This window comes from Serinus canaria, chromosome 3 (assembly GCF_022539315.1).
Source record: "Serinus canaria isolate serCan28SL12 chromosome 3, serCan2020, whole genome shotgun sequence".
Taxonomy (NCBI): Eukaryota; Metazoa; Chordata; class Aves; order Passeriformes; family Fringillidae; genus Serinus; species Serinus canaria.
In genome coordinates this window covers 59,100,565-59,115,972 of record NC_066316.1, presented here as the reverse complement: position 1 = coordinate 59,115,972, position 15,408 = coordinate 59,100,565, and the positions used below count along the sequence as shown (strand labels likewise).

The 15,408-nt window shown below is 36.9% G+C and overlaps 1 protein-coding gene across 13 annotated transcripts in view; it reads right to left on the bottom strand.

The window, feature by feature from the left end:
* EPB41L2 (erythrocyte membrane protein band 4.1 like 2) overlaps positions 1-15,408 on the bottom strand; it is a 103,773-nt gene that overhangs the window by 41,427 nt on the left and 46,938 nt on the right. For all 13 annotated transcript variants that reach the window (XM_050972152.1, XM_050972165.1, XM_050972161.1 and 10 more), the window contains exons 3-5: positions 14,476-14,951; positions 13,257-13,469; positions 332-436 (exon numbers count right to left, since the gene is read on the bottom strand). In XM_050972152.1, coding sequence (XP_050828109.1) covers positions 332-436; positions 13,257-13,469; positions 14,476-14,937 — 780 coding nt within the window. In that variant the 5' untranslated portion in view covers positions 14,938-14,951. The remainder of the gene's footprint in view (positions 1-331; positions 437-13,256; positions 13,470-14,475; positions 14,952-15,408) is intronic.

Genomic DNA, 15,408 nt, shown 5'->3' with positions numbered 1-15,408 from the left:
CCTTTCAAATGCAGTCAGATCAAATGCCATTCATTTGTATAATTACCATCCAATACCAGTGATGGACCAGCTTCAGCCGCTTAACAAAGGCCAAAAATTTTCTTTAAACTTAAAATTAAAATAAAGGAACTCAAAGGCCTAGTTGTAACAGACTTATGGGCTAGATTCCTTTCATGTTCACAAACAAAGCATTCTTACACATCTATGAGAAAAGGCAGCAACATTTACTTAAAGTGTTTGAAATGGTAAATATTTAATAGAATATACCCCACTGAACTATTGAAGTGAGTGGCAGTGATGAAAAACAAACAAAACTCTCATACAGGCTTACCTTCTGCTCTGAATTCTCATAAAACAACAGCCCAAAATAGTCCTTTTCCAGTAAATTGAGGTGTTCACATACTTTATCAAACAGCACTTGTCCTCTTGCTCTTTTCTGAGAGGTGGGAGAGTAGGAAAAGATGGAAAAAAATAAGGAAAAATAGAAAAAAAGAGAAAATTAAGATAAGTAAATCAGTAAGGTCCTTAATTACAATATACATACAGCAAATTATAAAACTATAAGCTTTCTTCCAAAGACTGTTCACCATATTTCAAATCTATACATATCCTTGAAAAAAAAAATAGAGAAATTTCAATGTTTTTTCAATACATTAGAAAACCCAAAACAACAACAACATAAGTACACAACAACATAAGTACACAAGGAAAATTTAGTACCTGAAAAATTTAAATATTTTGCACTATTAAGTGTCACTAAATAGTCGTGGTTTTTCTGGATTTTTATTTCTTTAAATAGCAGAAGGCTTTATCTGAGCCAACTTTTTCTGTATTATCTTCTAAAAATTAATATCATTTCTACAATGTTAACTTTAGCATTTTTATCATTTTGATATACATCTCAGTGACTTAGGAATCCCATTATATGTATGCACTGAAAAACAAAGTGTGTAATCTTCAAAAGACAAAAAGAACAAGCAGACCACAAAGAGCTGATGCTCAGACCAGCAGAAGCAGCAAGCAGAAGATGAGCATAATGCAACATGTCTAGCTGTCTATATACTGCAGTGGTTTGTTTGGAGGGGCAGAAAATAAGATGGCTGCTTTCTATCCGTGTATTTCTGGAATCTCGGTACCCAAAAGTTCATTAGATAAATAATAAGAAATCTTCAAGAAGTTTATTTTTCCAAAAAATATTATTTTTTGAAGTCAGTAACAAAGGAAAAAAACCTGAAGTTTTTATTTGAGGTTAGTTTACGTATCATAGTCTGCTGCTATATACATATAGTAATTGAAGACTGATCATCATTTTACCATATTCTTTAAAAGCATTTTAAAATTGCAGCTTTCAAGCTCACTTGGTGAGCTCAGTATTCTAGAGCTGAAGCAAATGGCAGTCAGTCCTGAAGTCTCATCTGTTCTTCTTGTGACCCCTTCCAGCAGCCTTCCAGTATCTAAAGGGGGCTAAAGAGAGTAGGGAAGGAAAGGGCATGTAGTGACAGGACAAGGGGCAATGGCTTTAAGGAGAGTAGGTGCAGATTAGGTATTAGGAAGAAATCCTTTGCTATGATGTAGTGAGGCACTGGAAGAGGTTGCTCAGTGAAGCTGTGGGTGTCCCATCCCTGGAAGTGTTCAAGGCCAGCTTGAATGGGGCTCTGAGCAACCTGATCGGGGGGAAGCTCTCCCAGCCTAAGCAGGGGTTTAAAAACTAGAAGTTCTTCAAGGTACCTCCCAAACCAAACCATTCTATCATTCTTTGATTCTTGTACCTGAAACTGGGAATGTAAACATTCCATGAGTCTGTAGTGCCAGTAATGAAAACAGGTCCAGGCTCTACTTCTGTGCACCAAGTTTTAAGGAAAATCTTTGTCTCCTGCTGACAAGAGACAAAGATTTAGAGCAGATGGCTCACACCACATGCTCAGGGGTGGGGAGATGAGAAGTTCTTTCCACAGTTCAAATCTGACCATGACTGGCACACAGCCTCTGGTTTGAACCAACTCCTTCATGACAGCTCTGCTATTTGTGGCATTTATCATAGAGGCCACAACATGGCCTTTTCAAAGGTCTGCCAGCTTATAGGAATTTTTGCATTTGCTTATCCTACAGATTTCAATAGATGCCATTCCATAGAAAAGCCATGGGCAGCCCCTGTGTAGGCCTGGGTGACACTGTGGCCATTGTCCCCACAGACAGCGGCAGAGCACTCCACGGGCTCCATTCCGGCACTCCCGCAGCTCGGCAAAGGCCAAGAGCAGAGGGAGAGGAGAAATGAAGGTATGCACTGAGCAAAGAGTGAAGGCGTTGTTGATTTATTCCCCAAGAATCCAGAGCTTTACTCCAAATTGCATTGTCCAGCAGCCAATCTACTCAGGAAGATCAGAAAGCTTTCACAGAAGCAAAATTATAAAACTACCGTATTTAATAGCTCAAGTAGCAAGGCTAAATCAAGAAAGTAGGAATCAGAGTGACTTCTGAAATGAGGAGCAGGGAATTTTAAGTATGTTTGGTACTTTAAAAAAATTTTAAGAAAGATGACTACTTCCTCTAGGCATCTGAAGTAACCACTCAATTTTCTTGACAGCTTCATCTTCAGCTTAGTAAGAAAAATCACCAACACAGAAAAGTGCTAAATTGAAAGCAGAAAAAATATAAGCAAGAGAGAGTTCAAAGAATATTAGATGCATGTAATAGATACCACTTTTTTTCCAAAGTTGATGTGCAGGTCAGTGATCATATCTTCCAAATGCAAGTTTCAGTTATACAAATTTCAGTAAAGGAAATCTATAGATTAGAGCAAAATAATATATGCTATCATATCAAGACCACATCTAGAATCAGATGCTTTTTATAAAGTTTATATACTAAACCCCACAGTTAATATCAAGTCTTTGACATCTAGAAACATAAAGCAGGCAAATCTACAGGAAATATATCGCAAGTACAACTGAAAAATATTGCACAGCTTCTTATTAGAAAGTCATAATAAAAAAAAGAACTTGGATACACTAAGCAGTGTCCACTGTATCTTTAAACATCTTTTTGTCAGTTCATGGTTCTTCCACATAACGAAAAACACTACCATGTCACAAAGCCCAAGTGTGTGAGTCTACATTCTAGACAGCAGCAAAATGAAAAGACATTATACCATCAGCAACTAGTATTTATAGAGCTCTGTTGTGGATTCAAAAGCCTAAGAAGCCTCTCAGTACCAGCAATGGTTTTCATTATAAGATCCTACTTGCAGAATTGAAAGACTCTGAGTTATTTCATATATATATATATATATATATATATATATGTGTGTGTGTGTGTGTGTGTGTGTGTCTGTAAAGACTATTTAATTTGCAAAACCAAACTTTTCAAGTGCAATTTCTTTGTAAGCTATTTGGGGACAGGCATTACTACACAGTTTCAATTACAGGATAACATAACTTTTCTGGGAAAACACATATTCCTAGTAGAATGTCTCTACACATGAACTGAAGATAACTGTTGTGATCCAGTTACTTCAGAAGCTAGAAAGATTTTAATAGAGCAGGGCACTCATAAGAAGCAGCATCATGGTTTGCACAGTTTGTGACTTTATAAAATGGATTGTATTTAATTTTCTACCACGTGTTTGAGATGTCAACTGATAGTAACAACCAATGTATAAATTATAATCACTATTCTTATTATACCTATGCATACTTATATAGTTATGCATCCACATACACACACATATGTATTTATAGCACAACAAATATTCCTGTTCCAAATTATAATGCAGAAATATAGTAGAAGTGTAAGTCCATCCTTGCTTCCACAAAAAGGGAGCACATTCAACCTAGCTATACCAAGAGAATGAGAAAGTGAGGAGATGCTCACAGAGCCAGCAGTTTAAAACACAAGAGTACTCAGATCAGCAGTATTCTGTATTGCTGCCAAGTTATGCTTTCCTTTAAGTGAGAATATAACAAGAACACATGTAATCAAGGTTATTCTAGTACCAATTTGAAGCCTGTATTTAGACTCTGCAGATGCCATCTCATAATGCCATCACCTAGTAAAACCAGAGGTAGTGTTTTTCTGTCCTTTATGTCCTTCTCAAAAAAAGAGCAAAGCAATTGCAGCTGACATACACAATGGAAATTTCTATGCAACTGGGAATTAGGATATCATGGATCTGTTTGGCTATATAAGAGCTGCCAACTACTGATGCAATACAAACATTCACAGCTACCAGTTCTGTTCAATACATTTATCTATGATAGGGATGCAGGAGTTGAATGCACCATTAGCAAGTTTGCTGGTGATACTCAAGTGGGAGGTGCTACTCACTCCCTTCATGGATGAGAAACCCTGCAGAGCAATGTGGATAGATCAGAGCATTGGGCAGTCAGTGGTATGAAATTCAGCAAATGCCAGATTCTGTACCTGGGACAGAGTAATGCTGGGCACAAATATCAACTGGGAGAGAGTGGCTGCAGACCAGCCCTGCAGAAATGGATCTGGGAGTGCTGGTCAGCAGCAGCTCAGTGTGAGCCAGCAGGGACAGTCAGGAGGGCAAACCCCTTCCCGGGATGCACCTAACCCTGTGTTCAACCATTCAGACAAAAGAGGTGACTATCCTGCTGCACTCAGCTTTGGAACAGCCACACCTCGAGTACTGTGAGCAGTTATGGGGCCCACAAATAAAGAAGGATGTGAAGGTCCCTGAATATGTCCAGAAGGCAACAAGGCAAAAAAGCTGGGGAAAGGGCTGGAAGGAATGTCCTATGAGGACTGCCTTAGGACTTTGGGCTTGTCTATGTTAGAGAAAAGGAGGCTGACGGGTGGCCTCATTGCTCCCTACAGCTTCCTGAGGGAGGTGAAGATGCGGGTGCTGAGTTCTTCTCCCTGGGATCAGTGATAGGACACATGGGAATGGTTCAAAGCAGCACCATGGAAGGTTTAGATGTGACATTAGGAAGCATTTCTTCACCATAGGAGTGATCAGCCAGTGTAATAGCTTCCTGGGAGGTGACTGATGCCCCAGGCATGTCAGTGTTTAAAAGTCATTTGGACATGACCTTTAGGTCAGCCCTTTTGGCATGGGTGCTTCCTTACCCTTAAAGGGTTGGTCATCAGGCAGCTGAACTCGATGGCCATTGGAGGTCCTTTCCACCTGAAACAATCTATCCTATTCTTACTCCTTCCTTCTCGTTTCTGTAGCATTACAGGCAGAGGGAAATCTCAACATTTCTTCCCAGCCCTGCACTAGCAGAAAGGATTGAATGGGCAATCATGTCCCAGCCTAGGCACTGAATGTCTCTGTGTGGGAAGGAGGCATGTACCATCTGATGGGTCTGAGAGATGTGGATTACTTCAAAATAATTTAACCATTGGAAGAAATCTTGGGGAAAAAAAAAACCAACAAAAACAAGTACAGTTTTTAAGTTTCCTGTGTTCATTCAGTTAATCTGTGTTTCCACAGAATGGCAGAATTCCACAGATCTCTTCAGAGATCAAACCCTTAGAAGAATGCAGGAGATGCTTCCAAACTGAGTGACTTTTTGAAGTGTGCAATACCTATTATTTCCCCAGAGAATTTTTTTTTCTTCTTGTATTCATTTTTAGAAATGATTGAGCCATTTCCCTTGGAGAAATGTAATAAAACATTTTATTACAGAGAACAACAGCACCCCATGAGAGCAAGGCTCCATCTCCAAAGTGGCTAACCACAAGTGTCTACAGGCAAGCACAGGAGCAGTATCCAGAAGCTGACTAACTGTGACACTGGTATTTCCCTGAAATGCCAGGAGTTTTTCAGCTCTGAAAACATTTTCAAAGACACATTTTTACAGGAGGAAAAAAGATTGAATTTCATTTTATTTTTCTGAAACGGTTAAAGTGCTCACAGGCATTAACACAATACAATTCTGTAGCCAGGCCCAGGCTAAAGCATTCCTCAGTTTTGTTTAAAAATATCAAAACATCCTTTGCAGTCTGGCAAAGGCAAGGCCACAGAATAGGAACCAGGCACTCCCTGTTTCCAGAAAATTGAAGAGTAAGGATTGGTCACACGTAAGAGAGGAGGAGATGTGCAACAGCCTGGGTTGTTTTCAAAAGTATGATGCATATCAATGACAAACATATTTTTTTGGCTGCAAAAAATTGCTTTGCTGTGCTTCTTGGCCAGTGATGCATGAAAAGTGCTCTCATGCCTGGCCTGCACTTGTATTTCATGCAGGGAGAGCTGAAAAGTGCCAGTTCCTGATGCTGCAGCAAACCACAGCGCCTTGTACAAACAAGAACCCTGGGGAAAACCAAACCAAGGGAATACAGGAGTTCACTTCTGCTACAAACTTGGAGTGGCAAAGAAAGGCAGAGATGAAGGGCATGAGTGGTGCCTTGGAGGCACAAAAGCAGCAGGAGAGAACACAGGCAGAATGGCCCAAAGGAGCCCTTGGCAAGGAGCTGTGCTCAATGGTGCAGAGGAAGGCAAAAAATCCCCAGGGACTGAGATGACTTCACTCATAAACATTACTTTCAGTGGTGTCTGTTGAATCTAGACAAATATTTTAAGAATCTGCCAAATTTAACATCATCCCTATTTTCCATTTTCTAAACAAAAGATGTCATACTTTAAACAGACCACTTAGTGCTTGAATAAACCTAGACTAGACATCTGAGCACTCAGAAAATAGATTTGCAAATCAAAACTCAACTACAATTAAACATCTGTTCCATATCAGCTTCATTCAGAGTTTTCTTAATTCAGGGTTAAAGACTGATCTTAATTGTACATTGAGCAAACATATTTTTACTTTGTATTAGCAAACTGTAAGTAACCATAGAGTCTGTGTCAACTCTGATATATTTCACTTGTTCATACGTGCATAAAATATGGTCAGTGCTGGCATCCTTTAAATGCCTTTTGTCATAAATATTTAATTAGACCACTGACTGAAGGCAATAAACAAACCCAATAGGATCTTCATTTGCTTCTAACTAGCAATCATTATGCACTTAGCACCTCTTTTTGTTTCTTTGAACTGTGTTATTCTCTACTAAAACACAGTTTATATTTCAAACAGAAAATCTAAACTAGTTTTTACTGCAGATCCCAAATTCAGTGACAGAATTTCTTCACAACTCTCTACAAAACCACAGAATGAGGGGAAAAAGCAAGTTTATTTCCTCCTCAAAAGCAAGAGATACATGTAGTTCACAGTAAAATATTAGTAATTTATACCTCCCATGGAAATCAATTATCAGGAAAGGAGTAGGTAAAAATTACATCATTTGCACTGTGTTAAAAAAATTAAAATTGCTCCTAAAAATTAAGTCTTAAATATTCCAATAGTCTACACATTCGAGCTATGAAAACTCAACTGCCATTACATCTCAAATATTACACTATTGAATCATGAACCAAGGTTATTTTATCCTTTAATATGGTACTGTCATTTCTAGCAAGCACAAATGTTCAGTCAGTCTTTGGCAAATACCACTCATTAGCTTTCATCCTCAGTACCTTGAGAACTGTGATAAACTTTCAGGTTGTTATTCCTTTAACTCTCTTTAAAGTAATGAAAGGTAACTGAAAGTTTTTCAGCAACTCACAGCCTATGAAAGTTGGTTTAAGTCACACTCCCCCAGAACTATTCAACAGCAGCTTCTTCCTCTTTCCATCTCTCCAGGTATTCACATACCACTCTGAAGATTCTGAGGCTAAGCAGGTGTTATCTTTAAGAGTTACAATAGTTTTAGGCTTAAAATAATTAAATTAATTGCTCATAATCTATGAATGCCCATATTGTGTACATGTAACTCCTGTTATTTAGTAAAGTACTTGCATGCAATATTATTTTGTGATTTATTTCAGAAGATTCCTTTAAAGCAACAGAGCACAGAAAATCAATCTATTTCATTAATATGGAACCTATGAACTTCAGGAACTAAAATAATCAAGTTAAAGGAATTTAATATAACATTTTAATGGAGAATATTTTGCTACCTTATAAAACTGTACAGGTTCCAAAATAACAATATAAAGCAAATTTGGAGAGTGGCTGGTATAAATGTTTGTAACACTATTCCCTCTCAAATTTTAATTCTCCAGAGCAAACAGCCAAGATGCAGACCACATTTTATCAACTATGCAAGATTACAATCAGTATCTCTGCATTGAACTGAATGCAGCTCATTTCTGGGAAAGATCAAAAACCACAAAACACTACAGTGAGAATTTCAAACTACAAAGAACTGAAGAACAGGTTTCACCTAGCACAAGGTTTAGCTCTCACGTCATGGACTTCTCTAGGCAACAGTGGAGTACCCTGGGTGCTATATCCACACTGGCATTCACACAAGGATATTTGGAGAAGATATACTCCAGAAAGATTACAAACCAGGTCCTTCAAATTTGCATCTTCCAAAGTAATGAAAGTACAAAGACAGGTGAGAAGTAAAAAGAAATAAACACAAAGAAACTGAAGTATCTGTTCAAATAGTTCCACAGATAAAGAATTACTGACTTTAAGTTCAAACTGTCAAGTTCACATCACTCAAAGATCTACTAAGGCAAAATAAAGAGTTCTCAGGGAAAGAATAGATGACTCTCAGAGGTGATAAATTAATTTACGAAGTAACATCAAAAAGACAAATATCTGAGATTTGCTTTATACTGAAATCTAAAGATCAACCATGTCAGGCATGCCTGGGGCAATGAGAAAGACACGCAAAAACAAGCCAGAAGAAATAACTCCACTGTCAAATAACACTAGGTGGCTGCAAAAAAGAACTTCAAGTAATTATCAATACATAAAACCCAAGTGGCAAAGGTTCAAATGTACCTGTATTCCTACAGCAACATTTAATGACAAATTCTGAACTGTGGAAGAACAGAATCAAATTACAGTCATTTGCAAAGATGTTTTAATATCCCATTAAAAACATGCTAATTCACCAGGAGTGCACTTTTCTTTTTTCCCCACAATTTCACATAAATGTATACTCTCTCAAGATCTTAAAGCTATATTCTTTCCAAGGGAGCACCTCCCACCCATTTCTATTCTGTACCACTCACCACAGGAATTCACTTTCAGAATATTTTGTCACAGAAACCAGTTTTTGTTCACTCTGATATATTTCACAATGCAGCTTGTATGTCACACATACATTTTTTTTTCCAAAATCTGCTTTAAGTCAATAAAGATTTCAAAAAATGCCTCATTAGGCAGAAGTTACATCAATTTCATATTAACTAGACTTTAAATTGTAATAAATCCCTTTTTAACATAATCGATGCTAATTTTGTAGATGTACCTAATCCATCCAAAAGAAACTGATCTACTTCCAGTTAGAAAAAAATGCACATACATGCAAAATCTTAGTGCTATAATTAGGTTTTTAACTGGATTTTTTTTCTTAAATAGTACATATATATTCCATGTCTTACATATATTTGCTCCAAAAACTCCCATCTGAAAATTCCAGAGTACAAAAAAATAACCAAAAGGTGACATGATATATGATTTCTTTATGCAAAACCTACTTCCACCTGTGACCTTTTCAGCTGACAATAATGCAGCATTAACCTCTTGCTTACAGGGGATCTTGCCACACCAAGACAAGAAGATCCTTAAGAACATAAAGATTAATATTACAAAAACCAATCTGCAGTAGCCAGGACAGAATACAAGTATGTCAACAGACACAGATTTGTTTCAGCCACATTACAATTACAGGACTTCACCAATTCACTTAAATTAATCCCTTTGCCTAACTTAGCTTCACACTACAAAAGTTAAATGTTTAAGAATATAGTTGAACTCAAGTTACAGCAAGTTAGGATATTCACTTGTCACTTGGTAAATATTAAATTTCTGGAAATGTTTAGTGAAGCATGGAGAGCCTGGTTCAGAACAACCACTATAGAGCTTTTGCTGCCTAGTCTAAATCTCAGAGATGATACATTTTTTAAAAAACTAATTCCAGATGAACTGTCATTAAACATCAACCTTAAGCAAAAACTGTAGCCTCTTTTCTAATACAACTGTTATACATATTCTGTAAAAGCTCACCAATACTTTCCTGAATTGAAATATCAATTTTCTAGGCTTGAAAAAAAATCTTTTTCAGGCATCTTTGAGAAATTATTCTAATTTAATATGTACCAAATGTTACTTTGCAAAATAAGAAACAAAAGCAGCTTCAGTGTTGGAGTGGAAGGAAAAGTGGGGGAGGGGGTGGTTGTGTATGTGTAAAAACTGTGTTTTGTACAAAACTCTCTATGAAACGATGTTTCCTTCCTTCCCTATCCAAAATTCAAAACTGTGTAATAAAAAATTAAGTATGTTGAAATGTTTTAATTCACTGGAGCTGAAGAAACATAACCACAAATACATCTGAAACTAAATTAAGCTCACAAAGCAAAAGGGAATATAAGCAGGATAGAAATCTAACTGTCATGTGGACAGGAGTTTAGAGAGCAGTTTCTGGTCTAGTGAAACAGCATTTCTTCCTAAGCACACAGACTATTGTCAGTGGATATTCTGTTCTCTCAGGAAAAGTCATGAACAGGATGGACAGAAAACAGAATGGAAATAAAATAAAAAAACCTGTCAGAACTCTTCATCTAGCATCTCAATCTATACTAAGAGTGCTTTCTAAAATAAGGGAAAACAGAAGGAAATGAAGAGAGGTGTCAGACTAAACAACTGGCAGCTATGGAATTCAGTGAGCAGTAACAAGAGAGCTGCTATTTTAGAAGTTGTTAATAGGAAATGCTGGGGATATAATACCTGAACTCATCTGCCTTTCCAGACAATATGAAGTCTTAAAGTGCAGACTTGTAATTGTACAAGTGCAGAACAAGCCTAAGAGTTCTCAATTACTTAGGGATTTATCTTACTTAAAAAAAAAAAAAAAAAAAAAAAACACCAAAAACTAGAGAAAAACAGGTACTTGGCAACCATGACAAACAGGTGAGATTTTATGGGACTGCTTTTCTCTAAAAGCAAAAATAAGTGACATCTAACTATATTGCTAAAAGGGCCATACACAAAACTGAATTTTAAGAACCTAAGCATCATTAAAAAAAAAATTTCTTGAAAATAGGAATGACATTTTCTTCCTTCTCCAAAAAAAAAATCGCAGGAAGTTCCCTTAACTGCTGGGACATTTCCAATCTGGTCAAGTTTGGCCTTGAAGGAACATCAGCCAGCTCACTGAGTACTGGTGGGTGTATTCTCTAAGGTCCCAAGGGACTTGTCTCTCCAACTCAAATGTTCCCACATGCAACCATAACCCTCCCTTTTTCCATTACTTTCAAATCATATCTCCAAGCTTTTGCCATAAACCATCTACTGATTAGAACATACTCAAGCTGGAAGAGTAAAGTTTTTCTGACTGAAACAGCTTATGTTATAAGAATAATGCATCAACACTTATTTTTTAAGAAACAAAGCATTACTATTAATTCAAGATTTTCTATTTAGATTTTAGTGAATCTAAGGTATGCAACAGCTGAACTCAAGTATTAAGGCCTCATATCATGATTCATCACTGTTACTAATTAATTGTATAATATTATATCTACTAAGTGGCCACAGAATGCTCAGTATTTAATTACTGATGCAAATCCTGATCAGCCTTGATCTGAATGCTGACTCTGAAGCTACAGCACCATGGCTTCCTTTCCTCTTATGCCTGTTCCCAGCTATTGCTTTATATAAAAACACATACAGTAGGAACAAACAACTGGCAAAATTTAACAGAGACTAAATTAATGAGGTTCTGTTTTCATATTTTTTCTTTTACACTCCTTTTAGCTTATGTGACTACAAACTGGTGAACTTCTAAAAGAAGAAAGGAATAGGATTGCAAGTGAAACAGAAAAATCCCCAATAATGTATTAGCTCAGATTTTATTACTGATTATCATGAAGGTTTAGAATGAGTATTAGAAAAATACAGGATTCTACCAAAGTTGTTAAATAACAGTAATGAAAACAAGGTATTTTTCAGTTTTACTTTGCCATTAGCAAGTATATATATTTTAAATATAAAGAAGCTGGTCTACAGTCCATAGTAAACTGGAGGAGGCATCAGGAATGTGAAAATCATGACAATTGCCTCAAACAAAAACCTGATTTACTTGAAAGTCAACCAAGATAAACTGGGATTTGACTGCAAAAAAATTGTTTCTTTGCTTTTTAACTCTTGTATCATTTCAGTAACTTTGCAAAAGCAGGAAAAAACCAACATTTATCCAAACACTAAATACTGATGGAAGACTAAAAAAGAGTAACAGAAATCTACCAGGATCTTTCGTAGAAAGCGCAAACTGAAATTTCAGTTATCAGTTGATATAGCTTTCTGAGACTTTAAGTATTTTGATATGGTAGTAAAGCATAAAAAATTCTACATGCATTTAAGAAAATTAATTCATCCATAAAATTGCAGTCATCACTGCTCATGTCCTATAAATAATTCAAATGAACATATAAAACAAATTGTTTCTTCACGACTTCTTTCCCCTCTTAAATACTTTTACTACTGTTCTTACAGGAAACTCTTACTGCAAATACTGGGAAAACTTTTTCCTTGCCAAATGACTTAACTGGATTGTGACAGACTTAAAATACTGCAGGTATAAATACAAAATGGTATATTCTTAGACCTGTGGTAAGCCACCACTTCATTTAAGTCTCATTTTAGGATGGGGAAAAAGCCCAGGAAGATAAAACTCACATAGCCTTTAATTAAAACAGAGATGCCATTCAGATTTAAACATCCTGATTTATGTGGAAAAAATCCTAAACCAACAACTACTCTAGGGTTACTACCCTGCAGTCAATTTTTGTGAAAATGTGGAACTAGAACAGAACTTTGAATATAAATACGTGTTTTATAGCTGTAATGGAATTTTTCTTTCTGAAGACAATTTCTTTTAAACTTTAAAGTTTAAAGAGTTTAATTTTATCTCCAGCTGAGATAACTTTAAAAAAAATTAATGAACTCAAGAAAGCTTTATTAGCACATGTCCCACTACCTTCAGGAAAACCTTAATATTTTAGAAAAATAATCAAGTTTGAGCTGTGAAATAATCAGCTAGTGTACTACAGAGGGCATTTTTAAGAATAAACTGATATGGTTTTAAAGATGGAATTTTGTACTGTAATGTTAACTTACTCCAAGTGACAGAGTTAAAACACTTGGGACAATGAAAGCAAGTTTTCTTTTCCCTACAGAAAAAGCTCTTTATAGAATGACTTGATGCCTTACCTCTAGGTCACAGCTGTATTCCGTGCCATCCAGAAGCATCACCTTACACTGCACAGTTTTGATTTTCTTTGGAGACTTCTGAGGAATGGTATCTATTTTAATTTCAGCTGTCTGCACTTCTTTTGTCTCCCTTTTTTCTTTTTCTTCTTGTTTTTCTTCATTTTTCTCTGCAACTTCCTCTACTTCTGTTTCTTTACCATCTTCTTTGGAAGGCTATATAAAATACAGTTAAACAAACTCAGGAAGGAGGATATTTTAAACTTGTTCATTCCCTTTATAAGTTCCTAACAAATAAGTCAGTAACCATTCATTAAAGTGATGCACATACTGGAAACATAATAACCAGGATAAGTATTAAGGTCTTCTTTTAGGGACCAGATATTCTTGCTGTCAAACCAGAGGAGGTGCCTTTTTCCCCCTTTCCTTGAAATGAGATTTTTTTATTTTAATATGAGTTATTGTCTTTCTTCCAAAAAGAAACAAATTTATTAAGAAGCTCCAGGAATTATACTAAACTAAACCCCAGTGCTTATGTAAGCCAAGTGATAGAGAATCACAGAATGGTTGAGGTTGGAAGGGATCTCTTGAGATCTAGTCCAATGCCCCTAGAGCCACAGAGGGCAATTTGCCCAGGACTATATCCAGTTGGGTTTTGGGTATTTTCATAGGGGAAGACTCCACAATATCTCTGGTTGATGTGTTTCAATGTCTGACTCACCCCTTCACCACCCTAGGAGGCCTGTAATCTACACCACCACCACCACCTGGCCACGTCCCTTGCCAAGGAAAGGTCCTGTCACCATCAGAGTCAAAAAGACTTTCTTGCCATTTGAGATGTAATTTTATGGGTTTAATTTAGGTCCTTTGCCTTTGGTCATCTAACTGCAAAGGGTCTGGCTACTCTGCATTCCTTCTATTCAGGTATTAATGCATACTGGTAAGATTCCCCTTCCTCCTTCACTTCCTCAGGCTGACCAGTGTCAACTGTCCCAGCCCCTCCTCATTTAAAACATTATCTATGTGCCTTTGCCACCCTAGAATATGAATGTTAAGAACTGACATGCAACTTCCCAAAAAGCAGGACTGGAACCTAGCAACTGGAATAGCTGTCACTTTTTCCCCAGTATAATATTAACAAAGCTTTACATGAATTATGTAATTCATTAATCAGGTTTCATTAAAATTACTCCAAAGCACCTCTGAGCCCTCCCACACGTACCTGTATTTCAGCACTGCTAACAGAGTGTTTTTCTTTGTCATCTGCTTTAGCATTCTGCCGGTTTTCAGTTGCTTCTTCCAAGCTCTTTCTTGGCTGAGCCACCCCCTCTGGTGCCTGGCTTTCACTTTCTTCCACTACTTGCTCTTCCCCTGTGGCTCTCTTCTTGGGCTCATCTTTGGGCTCTGCCAAGGTGTATGACTTTTGTTTCTTAAGCCAAGGGGGAAGGAAACGAGAAATACCCTTGCTTTCAGGTGAAGATTTTTCCTTCTTCTGGCTGCTTGGACTACTTTGGCTGGTTGGTGCTGGGACAGAAGAATCTTGAGCTTCTCCAGAGGATGTTTCATTGGACTTTTGATCTCCTGGAGTTTCTGATGTTTCTTCAGGCTTGTCCTTGGCTTTGTCTGGTCCCAGCTGCTCAGAATCCTTCTTTACTTCGGTCTCTGAACCAACTTCAGTTGTCATTATCACAACTGACACTAAAAGAAGCAACAATAAAAATAGTTTTGATATGCAGCATCACTACTTTTACTGACTAATTATTTGCAGTAATTTGTAGTAATTCATAAGCACTTGTAGATTATTAAACTTAGTAGGGGTAAAGAAATACTTTTTTTCAAATTTTGAGTTCACAAGTAAGACCAGTAAGCTAAAACTTAGTGCTCTGCAGTTAAAAGATCTACGGCTTCCTTCTCCTTGATAAAATTTCAAGTGTGCTCACTGAAATGCATTTGTTTTATTATAAGGAATTCCTAATTTATTGGCCAAGATTATTTCAGAAGTAACTTCAGTTTTCTTTTTACTGAGCTCCTTAGCAGACCCAGAAAATGAATTTTCAGAAGAGCAACCAACTTCTCTAGTAAAACTGGTAGGTACAACCCCCCTACTATTCAGTGACATTTATGACATTCCAGTCTGTAAAATAAATTCTTGGAA